Genomic DNA, 20679 nt, shown 5'->3' with positions numbered 1-20679 from the left:
AGCGACGGCTTTGTATTTGTTTTCAGCAGAAATTAACATTTAAAAATGTGATCAGGACGTCAAATGTGATCAATATTTGCTCCAGTATTTATGGTTTTTCTAAAACTTCTGGTCATTAAAGTTCTGATTGATTAACTCAGTGATGAACGATGAGCCACAAATCAAGCGAAATGCGAGGCAGCGATCGGCGTTTCCTCTCCGAACAATGCCAAGCAGTCAATTAAAAAAAAAAGCATTTCACGTTGCATAAGGGGAGCACAATGGCACGCTGGAGCAGCAGGGCTGAGATTACTCGATAAGGCTAATCTGCTGCATTAATCACAATACCTTCCTGTTCCAGTGACGTGTTGTTATTACAATGGCTCGTTGAGCTGCCAGCGGTTGTTAAATGGCTGTACGACCTGCTTCAAGAGGCTCCGCTGATCAGATTAGCGACGCTGCCGCGTGAAGATTCATGCGGAGGGATCATTTATTCAACGTCAGAACTCGTTTAACGGCTAAAATTCCAACCTGAAATTGACGTGTAAGTGGTTTAACAGATTAATGTCTTGTAATGAGAGCAGTTCTGTTGCTCTTGTTTCACAGAAATTCATTTTTTATTCCGTTTGGCCAGGTTGTGATGTTCTCTGATCTGGTTCGGAGACACCAGGAATCTCAGAACAATAGTCGCTTCCTCGCCGTCTAATTTTAACAGGAGGAAGGAGGGCGAGAAGAAAGAGGCCAACAAATGTTTTCCAGCTTTACGGGTCAAATCAACACGAAAACACGCCGGTCGGCGAGACAGCGCCGCCTGAGAGGACGTCTTAAAAATGTACGATCAAAAACCCGGCAGCGGAGGCCGCATCCACCCAACACCTCTCTCACCTCACTCGACATTTCATTTACACCGAAGAAATCACCTCAGAGTTCATCTAGCTATTACAATTAAACACATTTTATGAATTTTAACGTTTCAAAAATTGTCTCTCTGGTGTCACCCTAAGGGGGTCGTGGACCTCAGGTTGGGAAACACTGATTCAATCATAGGTTTAAAGCTCATGCCTTTTAAATAGATGCATTTTTTGATGATCTTTTAATCTAAAAATGGTTAAATTCAGTCTATTTTACAGTTTCCAAATAACTCGACTGCATATCACATGCATAACACATAATGGAGTTTCTATACATTCTTGTGTTCTTACATAAAAACAGTAATAATTAATAATTGGTGATAAACCAATTTGTTTATTATATTTACCTCCGCCGAGGAGGTTATGTAATCACTGCGGTTTGTTGGTTTGTTAGCAACATTACGGAAAAAGTTATAGACGGATTGCAATGAAACTTAGTGGAAAGGTGGGCCTTGGGCTAACTTAGAATCCATTAAATTTTGGTGATGATCCGGATCACTGTCTGGACCCACGAATTTTTTAAAGGATTCTGTATCATTGAGAGATAGGGCAGGTGACTGATTTGAGCTGTGGCGGAGTGAGTCCCAAATTCTAGTTTAAAGATGTTTCACACACCGCCTCCGCTGGTGTGTGAATGGGTAGACGTGATAATGCAGTGTAAAGCGCTTTGGGCTCTGCTAATGCAGATGAAAAGTGCTATATAAGTGTAGTTCATTTACCACTTATTTATAATATATCAACAAACTGAAAAAAGAAGGAAAAAAACATAAATCTATTGGTAAAATATTATCACAACACTCTGGCTCAAATATTTCATCACTATTTTTATCACTTTATTGGCAGGTACTATAAGAGTGCCCACTGTAAATTGGGGACAAGAGAAAGAGCACTGTTATTATCTATCATTATATCATTATTGCATGTCTACTGAATAACTTGTGTAACAACCGATAACGCTAAGCATGTCAGAATTTTGGCCTTTGATAAAGTCAGTAATGTTATGTAGCGTTACTTTATGTAATACAGCCAAAAATATAATAATTAACCTCTTTTTAAATGTATTAAAGCTCATAATTCAACATTTTTGTCTTTTTAACATATAAAGTATGATAATGTAAAACTTTTAATAAGACATCACATGATTTCATTAAAAAAATCCTTTTAAAATGTATTAACTGCAGCCAATGTTTAATGTCAACAAAACTGTGCTTCTTATAAAAATCTATATTAAAAAAATATATAAATAAAATATATATAAATAAAAACATATATTTAAAAAATATATACAGTATATATATTTGTGTTCATTGAAGATATAAATTATGCAACACTTCCCCACAGTTTTCGGGACATTGCTGGCTGTCAGAAGGTGCAGTGGTGGGTGTGATATGTGTGCGGCGGCGGCGGCGGTTCGTACTCATGGCGAGCAGCTTGCGCGTGCGCAGGAAGCTGATAGCCAGCCTCATGATGGAGGCCTTGTCCAGGTGGGCGCTGACGCTGTGGGGCAGCGGCAGCTGGTGGGCCAGCTCGTAGAACACCTCCGTCTCTTTGCTGCGCCGGCATCGCGCCGCGTCCCGAGACTTCTCCTTCCGGCGCTCCGAGCTGCTCCTGCAGTCACACACACACAAAATCACAGAGCTTAAATCTTCAGGAAACAAAACAGTTTTTCTTGGTTTGAATTCATTCGTTCGTCTTTTGCCACATTTTTCTATTTTCCTCTATTTCTACATCAAGACCTCCGTTTGTCCACCTGGGGGCGGAGCCTCAGGTGAGAGGTGGGGCTTCAGGTGAGGGGGCGGAGCACAGCTACAAATTGTTTGCCAACCCGAGGTTCTGCACCTCCTTGGGAGAGCGCCAGAGATGAGGCGGGAGAAGGTTTGTTTGCTCTGAGATTGAATCGTCATGTCAACCAGCTTCAGTGTTCACTAAGAGGATTTACAGGACGGAGAACTTCAGTGGAGTCAGAACTACAGGCGGCAGGACGGATATCAACACATTCTTAACTTGAAACTAAAGTAACAGATAATTTCTTGATCGAAATTTGAAATATTTAAGTTTAAAATGGACCTTCATCAATTTCATTTCTTCTTTTCTTCTATTTATTCTTATGTCCCTCCTCTAACCAAAATCATTTTGCTCTTCCTTTACCTTTTTCCTTCCAGTCTCCTGTATTTTAAATCTCCATTACTCTCTTCCTTCTTTTTAATTCTCTATTCTTGTGTTTCCTCCTCCCATCTTCATCCTTTCCTTCTCTCCTCATTTCATTTCCTTTATTTGCTTCGGAGGGACACTGCGCATTAATAAACATTATATATAAAAAATAAATGTAAATGCACCCGAGTTAGCCAAAAGGCTAGTTTGCATCGGCTGTCCCCCCTACTTCTTTCAAATTACTGGCACACTGGTGCAGCGGCGAGCTCGGCGGTTTTTGAACGTCTCAATAATGATCATTTCATCAGAGACTCTGATTCAATCAACTCCATCTTCTTTTAAAGCCTGTTTATGTATTTAGTGGCGCATAAAACCCGACTAAAAACCCTCTGTTGATACTTTGTTTTTTCCGTTTTACGTCTGTGTCTGGCAGTGTTTGTTTGTTTGTTCAGAAGTTGGATGAGGTAAGAAGTATTGAGCAATATTGATGATGAGCTCTGGAAATGAGGGATGCTACGTGGTGGAAGCAACGTGCGCTTCTTTGAAAAAGAAGCTCTTCAAGCCGCAGCAGAAAAGTTTATAGCAACGTCACTTCAGTGCACCGGGTGGCAGCAGTGAGTCGGTTAAGCAGAAGTTGGCTAAAAGTGGTTGCCTCCATCTGCAGTAATCAACCAACGTCCCCAGCTTCTTGGGGGCTCCATGCACCACCTGGTGGTACGAGGTGGTATTACAGGACTGATCAGGACTGTTATGGTAAAATGAAATAGTGTTTCAGTGTTCTTTCTGGTAATAGTCAAGTCACATGACTTTTCCTTTTGTACTAACAGTTAGCTTCATGATACATTGTTTTTTAATAACTCACAAGACTGTTTTTTTTTTTTTTTTTGAGATTCAGGCCTGGGAAATCTTCTGTCTTCCAAGGTTTCTTCCTCTAAACTGCCCAGCTGCGCTGACTCCTCCGACTTGGGAGCGGTGTGAGTTTCATTCTTCTTTATCTGTGTCTCAGAGTCTTTTGTCATGCCGGCTGGCCGGCCGTCTGTATGACTCCTGTTTTTGAAATTCAAATTTCAAAAGACCATTCGCTGAAGATTGTTTTTACCCAGGGCTGTCAGCGGCACGTCATAGAATTTCCAGGACAGGGACGAGGCCAGCTGCTTAGATTGGAGACTTCTGAGGATTTCTGGCTAAAAATATGACATTCTGGCTAAAGGTTTGCGATATAAACAAATTTACGATCATCTGAAGCATAAAATCATCTCACAGCACTTCTCCCCAGTGAAAACACCGTCTAGAAACACTTCATGATATCAGCGAGCAGGATGGGTATTTTTCCATGGATAATGTTTTTATTTTAAGGTTCTGAAATGAAATCAGAGTGATTTTTGTGCTCAAACAGACGCAGTGAGAGCAGAACAGCGACCCATGTTAGGAGTCTGGTTTCATCTGAGTTATAAAGAGCAAACTATTAATCCGATGATCAGCTAAGTAATAAACACAGATTCTTTTGTCCAAACCCGAAGGCGTCTGTGTCGGTTCAGAGCTGCAGCGTGTGCATGAACCCAACGACCCCCGAAAAATGAAGCGACTGCAGGGAAACCACAAACGGCAAAACACAAATATGCAAAATGCTGATGTGCAAACACAGACACATGCAAAAAAACTAAAAAAAAAAAAAGGAGATAAAAATCCAAGATAACATGAACGATAGGAGCCAGATTAAAGGATCCAAACCGACACTTCAAACTTTGTTTTTCACATTTCTTCAGGTTGTCTGTTGCAATCTGTTGCAGTTCAAACATAACAGAAAGTCAAAGCAAACAAAGCAGAGGAGAATCTCACTGTTTACCCGTACAGAAAATACACAAACGCTGCGCCAGAAACAGCTTACAAAACACCAAATGTGACTCATGTGTCTGTTCAGAGCGTTTAATTCACAATACTGATAAGAAAGAGGGAATTAAGTAGAATATTAGTATCTCATTATTTTCAAACACTTATCACTTCCCAAGAAAACGTCTGATCGACCAACAGAGTGTGGATTACACGTGAGATTATGTGAATGTCAGGGATTTATAACAATGATCAACCTGACTTGAAACCTTTTCCGAGTCATTCTGCTCATTTCAAAGAATTCCTGATCATTTCGTAACATTTCTGAGAATGAGGAAAAACAACAAACGAGCCTGTCAGAGCCTGTTGGTAACTGTGTCTGATTAACTTTAGAAAAAGTTACATCTGAAAATCAATCGAGGGCCTGCAGCTAAAATCTTGAATCTTTTTTTTAATTTATTTATTTTTACCACAGCAACTGGAACACTTTTAACATCTAGAAAAATGTTTGCGTGACACCAGTGACATCGGGGTCAGTGGTTCAACGCTGCAGTTTCTCCCTCCGGCCACAAGCTGGACGCACAAGCACACAACCCGACACGCAAAACGCACGCCGAGGAGACGACGTCGCACAATTAGCAGCACAGGAGCAGCTTTTTCTCATCCATGGAGCGAGCGAACGTCCCGTCAGTGAGTCTCTGAGGCCTGAACTCATTAACCTCCAACTGACGGCCACCCTCATTACCGAAGGCTGGGCAGACGGCCGAGCAGACGACCACGAGCAGCTAACTTCAGCTGGGTGTGTGTGTGTGTGTGTGTGTGTGTGTGTGTGTGTGTGTGTGGTGCCACTCTTTGATGGTGCGAGGCCATTGTTGCTGCAGATCTCAGAGGAACACTTCAGGATATGAAACAATGGGCGTCGGGGCTTCAGCGGGGCATCGGGCCGTTTGATGGACTCGCTGAACCTCCCGCCAACCAGAGATTCCCTCCTCCTTTATTAAATTGTTGTTTCTCATCATGTAGAGCAACTATGTGGTGAAATCTCTGAGGGGTGTTTCCCACCACTCAATAAAACAAAGCGGAGGGCAAAGAGGTCGTTCTGAATACACTCTCAAATTCCAGAATTTCTCTTTCAGCTCTCCTGAAATTTGGTCTTTTTTTTTTTTTGCACATTTTGTTGCATTTAACCCAGCAGGAGTAAAAGTGGTGTATTTAATGCGCCCCAGTTTGATTCTGTGTGCCGTTTGCATCCTTCTCGCTGTGCATCTGTAAGTATTTCTGTCGTTCTCTGTGTTCTCAATATCCCGGTAGCTTATTCCAACAATGCAGTCAATCGGTGAGCGCGTTAAGCTCTCCTCTGCCTGCAGTCGACCAGGATTCAGTTCAACGCTACAGAAACTACAGTATGGATGAATGGATTGCAGGTTAGGATGGAAGCATGAAAGCACTGCTTTTCCAGACCCTTACTCTTTCATTTCTGTGCTTTTCTTCGCTGTGAGGCAGTTTGAGAGACGGATTGTGTGACGAGACAATTTTTCCGTGTGGAAAATAAAGAGCTACGTCAGTTTGTCCAATAACGCCAAATAAATCTGCATTCTTACAAAGCTTTGCAAAAAAGAAGACTAGGAATATTTCCAAATGCCGCATTTATTTCAGATATTTTACATTCTCTGGCAATTACAGAAAGATGAAAAGTTTAATGACGTGATGAAGGATTCAGTGAAGGACTTTTTTACTTGCACATGGAATTTTGATTGGTGTAAGCTCGACAAATATGCAAGCACGTTGTGCTTTTGCGAAAAGAAAAACAATAATCCTTTAAAGAGCACAAAAAGCATTAATTCGAGACAAATACATCAAGTGTATTTGTGCCAATTAAACTGTCATTAAGAGAACTGAGGCAGTTTAAAGACAAATCACAAGTAAACACATTAAATGATTAAAAAAAAAACAACATTCTGATCCTGTGAAAATGTTCAGTAATTTTTCATTTCACATTAAAAAAGAAATAATAAATGAGTGTGTGTTCTTAAGCTGCGGGATCAAACGGATGCCAGCAGGTTGCTGAGAGAGCCAGCTGTGTCACGACACATTCACAGACAACTTAACATTCCCCGAGTGGATAACAAACCGCGCTCATCTGAGACCCGCAGATTAATTATAGCTGGAAAAAAACCAAGACAGAAGAGTTTCAGAAAGAGAAAAATGGGAACGGCATGATTTATCCGGGCAGCCAAACCCATTAAAACTGCTTAAAAATGAATAAAGAGAGGGGAAAATGATTTGTAGCATAGAAGCTATGAAAAAAAGAAGTAGAAATATATGTCAAAAAGAGGTTAAAAAAAAATGACAGCAGTGGCTGAGACCATGGTTCAGGTAAGTGTGCATCATTTTTTCATCATTTAATTTCAGAAAAGTTTCACGTTTACATGGAACCTTGTGAGGATTCATTTTCCCTCCCTGTTTCCATGGAGACAGAGGGAAAGTTTGAAAAGTTGGAACGAGTTTTCAAAAACTTCCTTTGCCGTTGCTGCATTGTTGTGTGAGTTTTGTGTCCCCATTTGAAAATGGGGACTGGTCTGTCTTGTTTAAATCCAATCAATAGAGATTATTTTTGTGCATCTCTGCAAATACAAGGATGTTGGAGTGATTCTGACGTCAAAATAAAGTGGCATGAAAAGAAAAAAAATGGGGTGGGTAAATGAAACAAGGATAAAAGGATCGAAATGAAATGTTACCAGGAAAGAAGATGAGAAAGGATTTAAAAAAAACATGAGAGAGAGGAAGAAATGGTTCTGTAATGGTGACCAGCATCCCTGAGTTCACACTTCATTCATGGATCACGTTGCCAACGCTGAGCTTCGGTGTCTCACACAAACATGCAAAACCTCCGAGACGCTTCTGAGCTGCAGCCAGCGGGATGCGTGACCCATCAACACCCGGCGGGGCGCAACAGAGTCCTGTGATTATTAAAAAGGCCTTTCGAAGGTTACACACATACACACACACACGCACGCAGACAGTGACAGTTTGAGAGGCCGAAATGTCTCTCCAGTCCTCTCAGCTGACCTCGAGCTGCAAGCGAATACGTAAAGAATTACAAACAAACACAACAAAGGTCGAACGCACCGCTACCTGATGAGATTCTGACACGTAGCTGGAGCCAGAGGATACTTTCAGATCCAACAACTAGCCTCCAACAGCAGCTGTTAACCCTTTATCAGTACTTTTTAGGTGCGATGTCAGCATTTCTTTCCATTTCCATTCCACACCACAAACTGATGATGTTCATGTTATGGCAGAAACACTGTTGTGTTTGCGCTCTAAGGTTTTCAGACCCATCATTTTTCTCTTTGACAGAGTCAATGCTCCTCTTTCTTTAAAAAGTCTTCGGCAAAAAATGGAAAAATCCGGATTGAACAGAAGAACGATAGAATGATAAAACTAACGAGTAGATTATTAAACACACGTGATGTGGGCACAAGATTTCATGTATTAAAAAGTTCATTGTTTCATTAGTTATGTAACTCTGTAAATGAACAGTAAATAGATTTAAAAAAAAAAAAATTGTTGTGTTACGTAAGAACTGTAAAAACACCAGTTTTAATATTCTAATATACTGTATTTATGTACTTTGATCTGCCAATTTTTTTGACATTCATGTGTTTGAGGTGGAAAAATATGTTTTCCAATGAAAATAGAACATACGTATTTAGAGAATCCTCAAAATTTTAACTGTTTTAATTGCATCTTTATAGCTAATAAGTAACTTAACTTGTCTAATGTATATGGAAAACAAATTGATATCATGCAATTTTCTATCTTTTCAAAGACGTTTATGCAGATAAATGAAATCAGTGAAAAAGTAACTAAAACTGAGTAGTTTTTAAGGAGAGAACTTTGTACTTTTACCAGGGTTCAGTTTATGTAATGCAGAACTAAATGTGTGTAAAGGTGCTGGTTTACAATGATGACGAAAGGAATAAAGGTAAAAAAGTAACCAAGACTTGAAATGTTTTGGGCTGATGATGGAAAAGTTTCACTGCGGTGATGAATGAAAGACAGAGAAGCTAAAACAACAAGGCGGCTCATCCGTCTGTTCTCGACACAAAGATCTGAGATAACATTGCTTGTTCTGCTCTGATTCTCCCTGATGATCCTCGCTGCTTTTAGACCGGTTAGAACGGCAACTTAAGCCGGGCGCGATGCGGGCCGCAGGTTATTTTCATCGTTCGCCGCTCACGCAGCCGTCCGCGGGACTGAGAGGGCGTCCGGGGACGCACCCAATCCGTGCCGCCACGCCGACTTCGCCGGGAACGCCATCGAGGAATTCGAAGGTGGAAAACGCATCGCTGTCAGGGTGAGCGAGAGAGGAGCGAGCGAGCAAGCGAGCGAGTCGGTCACAAGTTCAGGTGGCAAAATGGCACATGAGGCCAAAGGTAACACACACACGCACGCACATACACACATACACCACCAGGATGACTCACTTTCAATGTGGAGCACAGGTGATGGTCGATGACTACAGCAATCAAAGCTTTCATTCATTAACCGGGAGCCGTTTGCTTTCATCTCTTTTCAATTTCTGATTCGTTGAAGTTTTTATAACTGAAACAAGGTGCCAATAATGAACTATTTTAATCAGTTTTTGTCCCTCAAAAGGTCCCATTCAGTCGTAGTATGTAGATGACTTTGCCCTCTATCACACCTTCCAGCTCAACGTCAAAGAAGTCATTGTGATTGTTACATACTTATGTAATTGATTACATAAAAACAAAAAAATCCGATTACAAGTGATCTCCGACAGCTAACTCGCTAACCAGCCAACCGTTTGCACACCAGGCAGCAGCATCATGAAGGTTTTTCCAAACAAATGGTTGTGACAGGCAATCGCCCAACTAACGAATTAACCAAATGACCCCTCACCCCCCCAATCAACCAAATGGCCCTCCACCCTCCAACCAACCTCACAGCTAACCAACAAACCAACAAACCTTCCTGCCAACCGACCAACCCCCCAACCAACCAACCAACCAACCAACCAATCAACATCCCAACCAACTCCAATCAAGCTTCCAAACAACCAAAAAACCAACCAACCAAGCCCCCAGCACCCAAAACAAACCCCTGACCAACCAACCCCCTCAACCAATATCCCTACCAACCAATCAACCTGCCGACATCCCAACCAACCAACTCCCTGAGCCCCCCAACCAACCTCCCAACAAACCAACTAACCAACCAACCAAGCAAGCCCCTGATACTCCAACCACACCCCCAACACAAACCACCCCCCAACCAACCTCCCAGTACCCCCACCAACCAAGACACCATGAAACCAACCAATTTATTTATTTTGTATAGCCCAGTATCACAACAACAGTTGCCTCAGAGGGCTTCAAGATGTTACATTTGTCGGTAAAAGTAAAAACAGTGAATAAGCATAATGGTAATATGTCAATATTTACAGTAACGAGACAGAACGAAGCAACCACCGCCTTTGACCCTCACATCCGGCAAGAAAAAACTCCAAAAAACCCAGTGGGAAAAGAAGAAATCTTGGGGAGAACCACAGTATGGAGGGATCCCTCTCCCAGGGACGGACAGCTTTGGCAACAGCTAGCATGAGACAATAAGAAGTAAAGCCTAGGACAATGTTGAGGACAGTTCGTTGGACGGTCCAGCACAAGAACCACGGATCCCAGCAGTAGAACCGAAGCCAGTCCACGGGCAGGACCGACAGGGGTGTCCTCCCGGTCCGGACGGAGCTTGTTCATAGGCCTTCGTAATAGTGGAGTCAGCAACTGAAACTGGAGAAGACTCCCCCTCGAAGGGGGGGACAGCAGGTGAAAAGCAATGAACGGACTAAAGGGAATAACATTCAGACATTAGAGGACAGGGCTCAGTGCACCGTACTTCCCACAGCATTCTAGCTCCTGGGGCAGCTTTGTGGATACTTAACTGTTTAAACTAGTATTTAGTTAGTATAGTTTAGTTTAGTTTAATTTAGTTTGGTTTAGTTTAATTTTGTTTAGTGTAATTTGGTTTGGTTTAGTTTAATTTAATTTAGTTTAGTTTAGTTTAGTTTGGTTTGGTTTAGTTTGGTTTAGTTTGGTTTACTGTAGTTTGGTTTACTGTAGTAAACCAAAGCAACCCCCTGACCCCCACCAACCAAGCAAGCAAAAGTTGCATGTGTCAAGATGGTATCAGTCTGCTGGTCAACAGTGGAAAAATGATGTGTCACAGAGAGACTAACCAGCCTTTAACTCAGGACTGGATTCACAGATGTCGTGATTCGTAACTCGTCACAGGTTGAAGCTGTCAGTACTAAAGGCGGTCTAGGGGGGAAGTTGGACTCTTCTACCTGTTCCCGGGCTCTTATCTGCTATTCGTGCAGACAGTATTTAATAAGTCTTTACTTCATCTTGTGACTTGGCCAGATCTCAAGGGGGATTTCCTTTAAAAGCAATCATTACAAAGCAGAGCTTGTTGCTCACTTTAAACAGTCATTACTAGAAGAAAAAAAAAAACAAGCGGATAATGATTTCTGTTCAACATCTTTAAAGACAAATGCATCACTGATTAGTTTCCACTCTGGCACAAGTAGACATATATCCCTTGATCTGTTACAGGTTGACACATTCTTGCAAACAGTAGTGCATTAACAATCTCTTTATGCCTTTAATTAAAAGGCCAAGTCCATATTTTACAACTTTTCCTGGAGTGTAATAACTGGTTTTGGCTACCCGAGGTTTGAAGCATGCAGCTGGGCCAGATGTTTTCCCTCTTTCACCTGCTGCCTGTCTCCTGGGCGTACAGCCTTCTGATTGGCTTTTCTCACCCTGCCTGCCACTCACTTGTCAAGTCAAGGTGGGGGAGGGACACATGCACCTGCAGTTACACGCTTTCACCAAGATCTCACCTGTTACATTCAAATGAAGGGAACAAAGCGAAGACGGCGCGGCCGGACAGAAACGGAGCGCATCGTGTCTGTTTCTGCCTCTGCTGGCTGGCAGCAGTGACACTGTTAATACACTCTCCCCCTGAAGCACAAAGCTTCATCTGTTCCCGGCTGCATGCAAACACAGGCACATAGAGCGAGTGTTGTTCAGGATTAACCCGGAGTGCATCATCGCTCATGCGCCGACGGGGGAAATTAAACATTCTTTGTATTTTTTTTTTAATGCAAAACGACACAAATAAGGGCCATAACAAAGTCTGGGTTTGTGAACATGATTTATTTGGTTTATTCAACATTATCTGGTATATTGATTTATATTTGATTTATTTCTTCTGCGAAGATATCTGAGGATTTTATTTTCTCACTTTTAAATCACATTTTGTTATTAATATAGTTATGTTTCTAGCATTAAATGAAATTCTAATATTATCATCATCATTATATTCATGTTTTTGGTAAGTTAAAAGAAAATGAGGTTCATTTATACAGAGTCTTTCAAAATCGGGTCCAATGTGATGCATATCATAGTAATAAAAGAGGTTCCTTTTTAATTTCAGTAAGGTCTTTGGAGATTAACAGTGATGTAGAATTCATGCTGGCTTCACACCTTCATCCGACGGGTTCGGCTCCCTTGTTGTTGAGATAATAATCCTCACATTTCTTCATATTTCACCAGGAATGAAGACTCAGCTCCCGAGGAATCGACTCCTCCCACTCATACCTGCAGCTACAAAGCCCAGCAACCAGTCGGGTCAGTCGGCCTGACCTGGATATGAACACGCACGTGCACGAGCGCACGTGCACGCACACACAATTACGTGCACGCGATTGCGAGGAAAACAAGTCCTGGTGTCCCTGTGATTTTTGTGATAACAAGCCAAGAGTTGCTTATAGGAAACAGATCCTGAAACCAGAGCAGGCATCAGGCTGTGTGTGTGTGTGCGTGTGTGTGTGTGTGTGTGTGTGTGTGTGTGTGTGTGTGTGTTCGTTGCGGATCGTTCGCTCTCCTCCCTGGTAGCTAAAAATCTTCTCTTGTCGTTTTCATCACTCTCACTGAGAACAGATGTACCGATTTCGTCGACGACCGCCGGCTGCGTTCCGAACATGATGTGACCGCGCCTTCACCTCCACTTTGAGGAACAGAGCACTTGCTTGACGATCAGTATCAGTTTTTAATCTCTGGAAGGAATCCAGAACGCGCTCAGCCAAAAAAATGGAAGCCGACAACCTCCAGCACTTCATGCCAGCGGTCTTTATTACAACTAAAACCGAGTTCAAACTGCAGGAAATCAGCGATAATTCTGGAAAAAGTGACTCGAACAACAACAAGGTGGTCTGAGGTGGTTTGAGGTGGTCTGCCTGTGAGACAAAACCCAAACTTCATCGATAAATACTCCAGAAACGAGTCTCCTCACTGCCCAAACATGCATCAGACAACATAGCAAACTATTTATGAGAATCAACCTGCTTTATTTAAATCTACAAATTGTACAGGATGTTTGGAACTTGAGCTGTACAGAAAGATATTTTTAAAAAACAGCAACACCTTGTCTTTTTTAAATCTCTGCATAAAGTGTGATATTTGTGTATCTGAATGATGTTTACACGATAAAAATAAAATGAAATATGGTAATTTCCACTGCAGAAGTGCAGACTCAGGTCAGGAAAGGCCAAGAAGTGTGTCCACACCCATAACACACACACGCACACACACGTACACATGCACGCACACACATGCACGCACGCACACACATAAACACACACACCTTTCCTTGCTTACAGTGGGTCTTCCTGTAGTTGTGGCGCCCGGTCGAACACAAACACACAGCAACAATACAGTGCTGGCTAATCTGTGATCCTGGGGAACATCAAGTCCTGGAAACACTGCCAAAGACACACACACATGCACACGCACACACTCACACACACACACACACACACACACACATGAATGAACAAACAGCTATCCCAGACAGGGCCCCGACTTCAGCTCAATCAGGGGAAGAACGATGCAGGAGATTGCTGATGATTCTGATAGTCCGTGAAACACACACACACACACACACACACACGTGCACGCACACATGCACACGCACGCACTCTGGCACAAACAAACAAACCCGCCCACGCCGTGCCGATGGTGGGATAGACTGGCCGAGTGAAAGGGGCTCAGACAGGGACAGAGTCAGAGACCACAGGTGGTGAGAGAGAGAGAGAGAGAGAGAGAGAGAGAGAGAGAGAGAGGGAGAGACAGAGAGACAGAGAGAGAGAGGCTGAGCAACACACACTCCATCAAAACACCAAAAGCCCTCCACACTCGGATCTGCAGGATTACAGCAGATCTTCATGTCTCAGTTCCAGCTGACCTCAGCCACTAAAGATGACGTCTCTTAATCACAACTTCAACCATTTTCTCATTCCCCAGTCCTTCACCCTCTCTGCAGATCCATCTGACGCTGTGGGAGGAAGTTGTTGGAATAGCAAAGAAAACCCTTCTGCAGACTCAGGTAGAACTTGCAGATTATCTCTGGATTCTCCATGCTAACCCATCGAAGAGTCAGAGAAGCACAAACGTGCATTTTGAATGTGGAGTTGAACATTTCCGCAGTGCTTCCCAGTCTGCTGGAGAGACGCGACGTTCTTCAGCACCTCTATAGTGGCTCCTGCACTTTTCACACAAGTAAACTATAAATGTCACATCTGAAATTTAGCTGCAGAGAATTAAACCTTACAGACTCTTATCTTGCAGATTTTAGAGACAAATGTGAGACTTAAATAAAAGAATAGTTCAGAGGTGAGTCAACCTAAATAACTTTTCATATCTCGGTAAAATAACCAGGAATAAAAAATATATTTTTAAAATGTGAACTTCACAATTTGCATGGATTTATTTGCTTTCACTGCTATCGATGCAGGTTAGCATTTATATTTGATACATGGAGAGAAATTAGGGAAAGAAACAGGGAAGATATTGAAAAGGATTGAAAAGGCTGTAATATCTCATGATCATTTTTGAGTTTCTGACATGTTGCTCATTTCTCACGAGGTCTGAAATAATCAGAGCCGTCGATTCATTAAAATGCTTTGATGTGTTAACTGCATGATTTTCGTGAATGTATTGAAAAACCTTGATTTTCTTTCATGTTTAAAATTCTGGAGCTTAACAATTCTGTGATTTCAAAATTGAAGACCATTTGATTGCAGCTCAGTCGGTATACTGCAAAACACACAATGCACACGTTGATTTCACAAAAACGGTCGATTTACAATCTATTGTATCAGCAGTTTATAGCTGTAGCATTTTATTTTAAAACTAATTGTTATTTAAAAAAAATCAAGTCTGAATGCTGGATCTGAAGGTTCATCATCATCATTTTGAAAGTTTGATATATTTTATAGACTTTTTGGTGGAAAGTGGGCAAAAACTCTTTACAGCTGGAAACATTTGGTCTTTGTGAGGACGGGAATCGAACCACCAACCCCAACACTGGAGGTCAATATGATGCTAAAGCTAAGGCGGCGTCAAAAGTGAAGACCAGATTGAAGCACAGGCGTATTAGAGAAGACCAGTCAATGAGTCTGACTTGTTTTGTCAAAAGAGAATTCAACTGAGCAAAAAGACTGACAGCTGTCAGGAGTTAAACATTGACTGTTTGATCAATATGCCCTTTTTCAACTCTGTTAGTGAGGTTTTTGTTTTGATATGAGGCTCAACTCACGTCTTAACTTTCAATATTAGCGGAGGAGAGACGCTGGAACTTCATGACTCGGACGTATTCGGGGGAAACATCAGCTTTTGTGCACATTGAAAAGCCAAAACAACTTCCAGCAATAAAAGTGTATCTTTATGCAAACAAAAGAGGATGCAAACATAGTAAATAAAGGAGAGAGAGAGAGAGAGAGAGAGAGAGAGAGAGAGAGAGAGAGAGAGAGAGAGAGAGAGAGAGAGAGAGAGAGAGAGAAAGTTTTCGTGTCCTGAAAAGTGAAAGAAGGCATGACTCAGCGTGATCCGCAGGAGCAGGATTACAGAGACTTAAAGAGCAGGAATGTGAGTCTCGCACTGGTTTTTCACTCCGTCACTGCTTTCTGCAGAAAAAACCTCCAACACACCAGTGTGAATCCAGCGTGCAGCAAAGGGAAAATCAAGGCAGAAAACGCAAAAAAAAAAAAAAAAAAAAAAAAAAAAAAATACTGAGATTTGAGGTGAACAGAAGACAAATATTTGAAAATGCTCACAATTCTTCGTAAACAGACGTTCAGACGTGTGGACGACAAATCCTGGAAAGTGTTGCTTTATGAGGTACTTAAACTAAATCTGAGGCTTGCTGGTGGCTTTTCGCTGCTCACCGTCTTGGTCTTGTTTGATCTTAGCACACCGCAGCGAAATCCCTCTTTGACCCTGGAAGAGTGATGAAAGTGTTCACTCTGATGAACTGACAGCCGTGAACGTTCAGGAGCTGCGACGGGAAAACGGGCTCCGTTTACACGACGACGTTTTCACCGTTCGTACCTATAAACACGACATTTAGCACTGATAAACAGTCTGCACACATATCTGGAAGTTGAGCCACTAAAAAGACGCACTGAGGATTGTTTCTAACAGACACGTTAAATGACACACCGACGATTTTCCAGGATATCGATTGACAGGTACAGGTCCAGATGGCTACAAATACAGAGTGGAGTTTATTCTAATAGATACTGGGATTGATACGAACGGAAATTCCTCAGATGGGGTCTCATTGTGCAGGATACATACTAAAAGGGTCCATGGGCCAAAAAAAAAAAAAAAAAAAAAATCAGACTTATAGAAGCACACCACCAAAACAGCCTCCATCCTCAGGACGACCTGCGTGCACGAGAGGGAAGGAGTCATTCCACTCATTTTGTTACCTTATAAAAAGAAAATATATTTACAATATATTAGTCGAAATGCATTGCTGCATATTGCAAAATATAAATATCACACTTCATGTGGGAATATATTACCTAATATATTGCATGATACTATCTAGCATACTGCAATATATTTTGCAGCAGGCTGATCGCTGAACATGACACTTTATTACACTGACAGGAGGAGGAGACATTGTCAGGCAGCACAACTTGAGCAACAGCTAATGTTCAGAATATAGCAGAAGCATTTATTCAGGTAGAAAGCCGATGTGGAAACACAGCGTTCCTGCAGCAGGGAAACACTTCGATCAGGAGAACTTCTTCAACACGAAACCAGCAGGCTGTGTCCACAGCCCCTGAGCTGCAGACTCCAGCAGACATGCAAAGTCATGATGAGTCGTGTTCGATGTGAAAATGTAGGCGTGTCTGAAAATACAGTGCAATTAAAGATGCCGGTAAAAAAGTAAATGTGTTGCTTTCTTATTACAAAAGCTGCATGAAACCTTGAAAGTCCGGTAAGTGAAGAAACTAAATCATGAATGAATGATGTATGAGATGTTCTAGAAATTTTCTTTTTTTTTTACCTCAGATTTATTGGATTATAACGTGAACAAACACAGGAACATTATAGTTTCCATCAGATGGGTTTTGCTGCAGTCAGATAACAACATGGATGATTTGTGATCCTGCATTTTAAAAGAATAATACAAGAGTCTCAGTTTAAAACAGGAAACATACTTTGGTTTCCTGTGCTGAAGGTTGATGCCTTGTTGACCCATCCATCCACCCCCAACTGAGCAAGCTTTGAGGAAGAACAATAAGACAGAAAAACGCAGAAAAGGTGGATAAATGTTTGACTTTCAGTCACAGAACGCTCTCCAGAGGAGCCGTCCTCCTCTTTGCTGAGGAGCGAAGTCGTCACGGTGGACGGAGGGAAGCCTGAGCAGACGTGGAGCTCGGCCAGGTGACACACAGACCATCGTGGACTCGTGCCAATTAGGTAGCAGGGGAAGAGGAGGAAGACAGGGCCGCCGGGCGGGAGGAGCGGAAACGGTCAGGAGACAGAGTTCTGAAGGAGGCCAGAGAGGCTTGGTCAGGAAACTCAACATGGTGGAGGCAACAAGGTGGAGGGCCAAGAGGCGGGGGCCAGCAACAACAAAGTGAGCGGGGCAAACAGGCCCGGCGGGGAGTCCGGGGTAAATGTGAGTCACCAGGCGCGTGAGAGAATGAACGAGGTGAGAACAACAATGGAAAGATGCAGAGAGGGAAAGACGGGGTTCCCAGAAGAGCTCCCTGTGGATTCCCTCCATCAGCATGCAGGAAGTCTGAGGGCCAAACCGGACCCAGGTCCTCAGCCGGTCCGCCACTTTGTTTATTATCAAGACTTCATCTCTCACTGTGCCCGTAAAGACTATTGATCCTCCCTGAAAGATGGATCCGGGACTCATTTAGTACGATTCATGTATAAAAACAAGGGAAAAATATTGGGAGCATATGAAACATTTTAATATCTTTGACTTCCATCACTTTCAGGTGCATCTGAAAGATTCCATTTCTCCCAAAAATGTATTCAAACATTCACCTATATTCTATGTTTTACATTTATTAGGCATAAAGTGAAATATATCCCAGTCCTCAAAAGTTTAAAACTATAAAGACAAGTGTAGAGAATAATATCAATAATTTAAAAAAACTGGCTTTACAGATGTCATTTCTTCTGCAATACTATTTATTGTGAAAAGCTGATCGTGTAAAATATTTGAGATTATATGAAGATATTCGCACTCAGCTGGCAGAAACCAGTTTGACTAAGAGTATGAAGGAAAAACAAAAGGACCAGAAACACATGTGCTTATTTTTCATTATGCTGAGACTGGATAAAACACATCACTGGCAGACAGTCTGCACATATGCTGTGTGTAAAGCTACAGATCGATGCCGGACAGTTGGCGTTCTGTTCTCCTATAACTGATCTGAGCTCGCTGATATCTCGTATCGTTGCAGGCAATGGTCAGATTGATCTAATAAAAATATATTTTGGATGAGATTCTATGCAGATATTTTGCGAATGCATCTGTAAAACAGTGTTGAAGTCCAGATGATTCATCATTTCTACCTGTGATTTCGAGGAGACAGGTACTTGGACTGCAGCACGATGGATATTTGCCTGGAAGAAGTTATTTAGGAACCGATACTGTTGACACATATCTACTGATTGACAGTGAGGAGGAATGACTGCATATAGCAGAGAAGAAAGTTTTTAAGGTGGAGATGACACAAGGAGGAAGAGAAGTTGATTGCAGGTGTTGCAGACTGATCTCGGACTGTTCACCTGTAGCCCCACACCTGCCAGTCCGCTACAGTTGTATTGATTTTGCATAATTTTGCAACACATTTCCAAAAGCCACACACCAGTCCGTTTGCCTTCTCCATTCGTTGTGAATGGGGGCACAGTTGGACGTAAAAGAGCGAGCAGCAGAGCGAGTTCGTCAGTGCGAAGGAAGTATTAGTTCCACCGACGCAAGAACTTAAATGCCATGAAGCTAATTCATACTCTACACACAAAGGATATGTGAAGGCTGTGCGTCGCCGCGGTCCACCTCCACCTCGCTGGAGTGTGAGCACTGGAGCTCTTCAGCATGTAGGGAGCTTTCACGCCTACTGTGCTGAATTTGACTCCATACCGGTTTCGTTATCGACCACAGCTTTGACACAGATGAACAACAAACTTTATCTGTGTCATTTCTTCACCGAAAGCTTCTGATTCGGCACTCGGCGTTCAGCCTGTTTAATCCCATTGTTGTTGTTTCCTTTGTTTCCTTCAGCTTCCTCTCATTTATTTACACCCCGGTGAACAGCTTCAAACTCTCCAAACAGACAAACAGACTCAAGTGGCTTCCAGCTGGTCTGAAGCTGCTGTTTGTTTAATCAGATTGTGGCAGAAAAATGTCCCAAAGCAGGAGAAACGGTCACGTGTGCGCGGCGGAGAGTTACGGCACGCTGTTTGCTTGAAGGGAAGCAGTAAATTCTGCCCACACTGGAGATCTGCGACAAAGTTCATCCGCGCTGCGTGAATCTGCTTATCAGGAGTCATCACGGGCAAAAAGAAGATCGTGTCAGTAATGTTCAAGGTTCACTTCAGGGAAACGGAGCTGCGGAAAACCCAGATCCGTCACAGCATCTAAATCAACTGCTGAGTTTCCTTAAGAGGCCTCGAACCAACAGCGATGATGAAGAGGGGCCACCTTCAGGTTTTAACGTCTTCATTCAGCACTTTGGATTTTCTCATGCATGATTTACATGAATCGGTTTTTTAAATGTAAAACCAGCTCAACCAACTGTCACACAACAGAGTTTAAGTTTAGATGTTTGAGATGTTTATAACGTTACGCTACGATATTGAAATATTAACTATTTAAAGAGTGTTTTAGTTTAAAAAGAAACTGTATTCACATCATGTTTTTGCTAACACATCTAAAAAAAGAATTTTTTTTTTTTAATTAAATTCAGGCCCTTTTCTGTATTTTTCTTTTCACTGAAAAATATTCAAGATAAACATATTTAAATATGTATTTCTTCAAAATATAGATTTTATGTTTTTTAAACGATTGTTAAAATAATTCAAAAGTATCCATGACATAATTTACACTTTTGTGAACATTATTTCATATTATAACTCTCTTTCTAAAATTATTTTTTATTTTTTTGATTAAATACATTTATTCATCTATGCTGGAGACACGTTTGTTATTGTGGTCAAATTATGGTGTTTTTACAAATTTTCCAGTATAAGATTTTCTCTTTCTGAAAACATAATACATACTTATATTACACACACATATACACATTTATTCATTATTTATATAATTTTAGACACATTCCTACGTCAATTTTAAAAGCCACATGTTTTTATTCAGTTTTTGAAATAAAACATTTAGCTTCAAACATTTT

At 41.7% G+C, this 20679-nt stretch overlaps 1 protein-coding gene across 2 annotated transcripts in view; it reads right to left on the bottom strand.

The window, feature by feature from the left end:
• Positions 1–20679, bottom strand: part of LOC115399568 (endothelial PAS domain-containing protein 1-like) — a 47384-nt gene that overhangs the window by 21784 nt on the left and 4921 nt on the right. For both annotated transcript variants that reach the window (XM_030107007.1, XM_030107006.1), the window contains one exon: positions 2308–2498. In XM_030107007.1, coding sequence (XP_029962867.1) covers positions 2308–2498 — 191 coding nt within the window. The remainder of the gene's footprint in view (positions 1–2307; positions 2499–20679) is intronic.

The sequence above is a fragment of the Salarias fasciatus genome, chromosome 13 (genome assembly GCF_902148845.1).
Source record: "Salarias fasciatus chromosome 13, fSalaFa1.1, whole genome shotgun sequence".
NCBI lineage: Eukaryota > Metazoa > Chordata > Actinopteri > Blenniiformes > Blenniidae > Salarias > Salarias fasciatus.
This window is presented reverse-complemented; position numbering and strand designations above follow the sequence as displayed.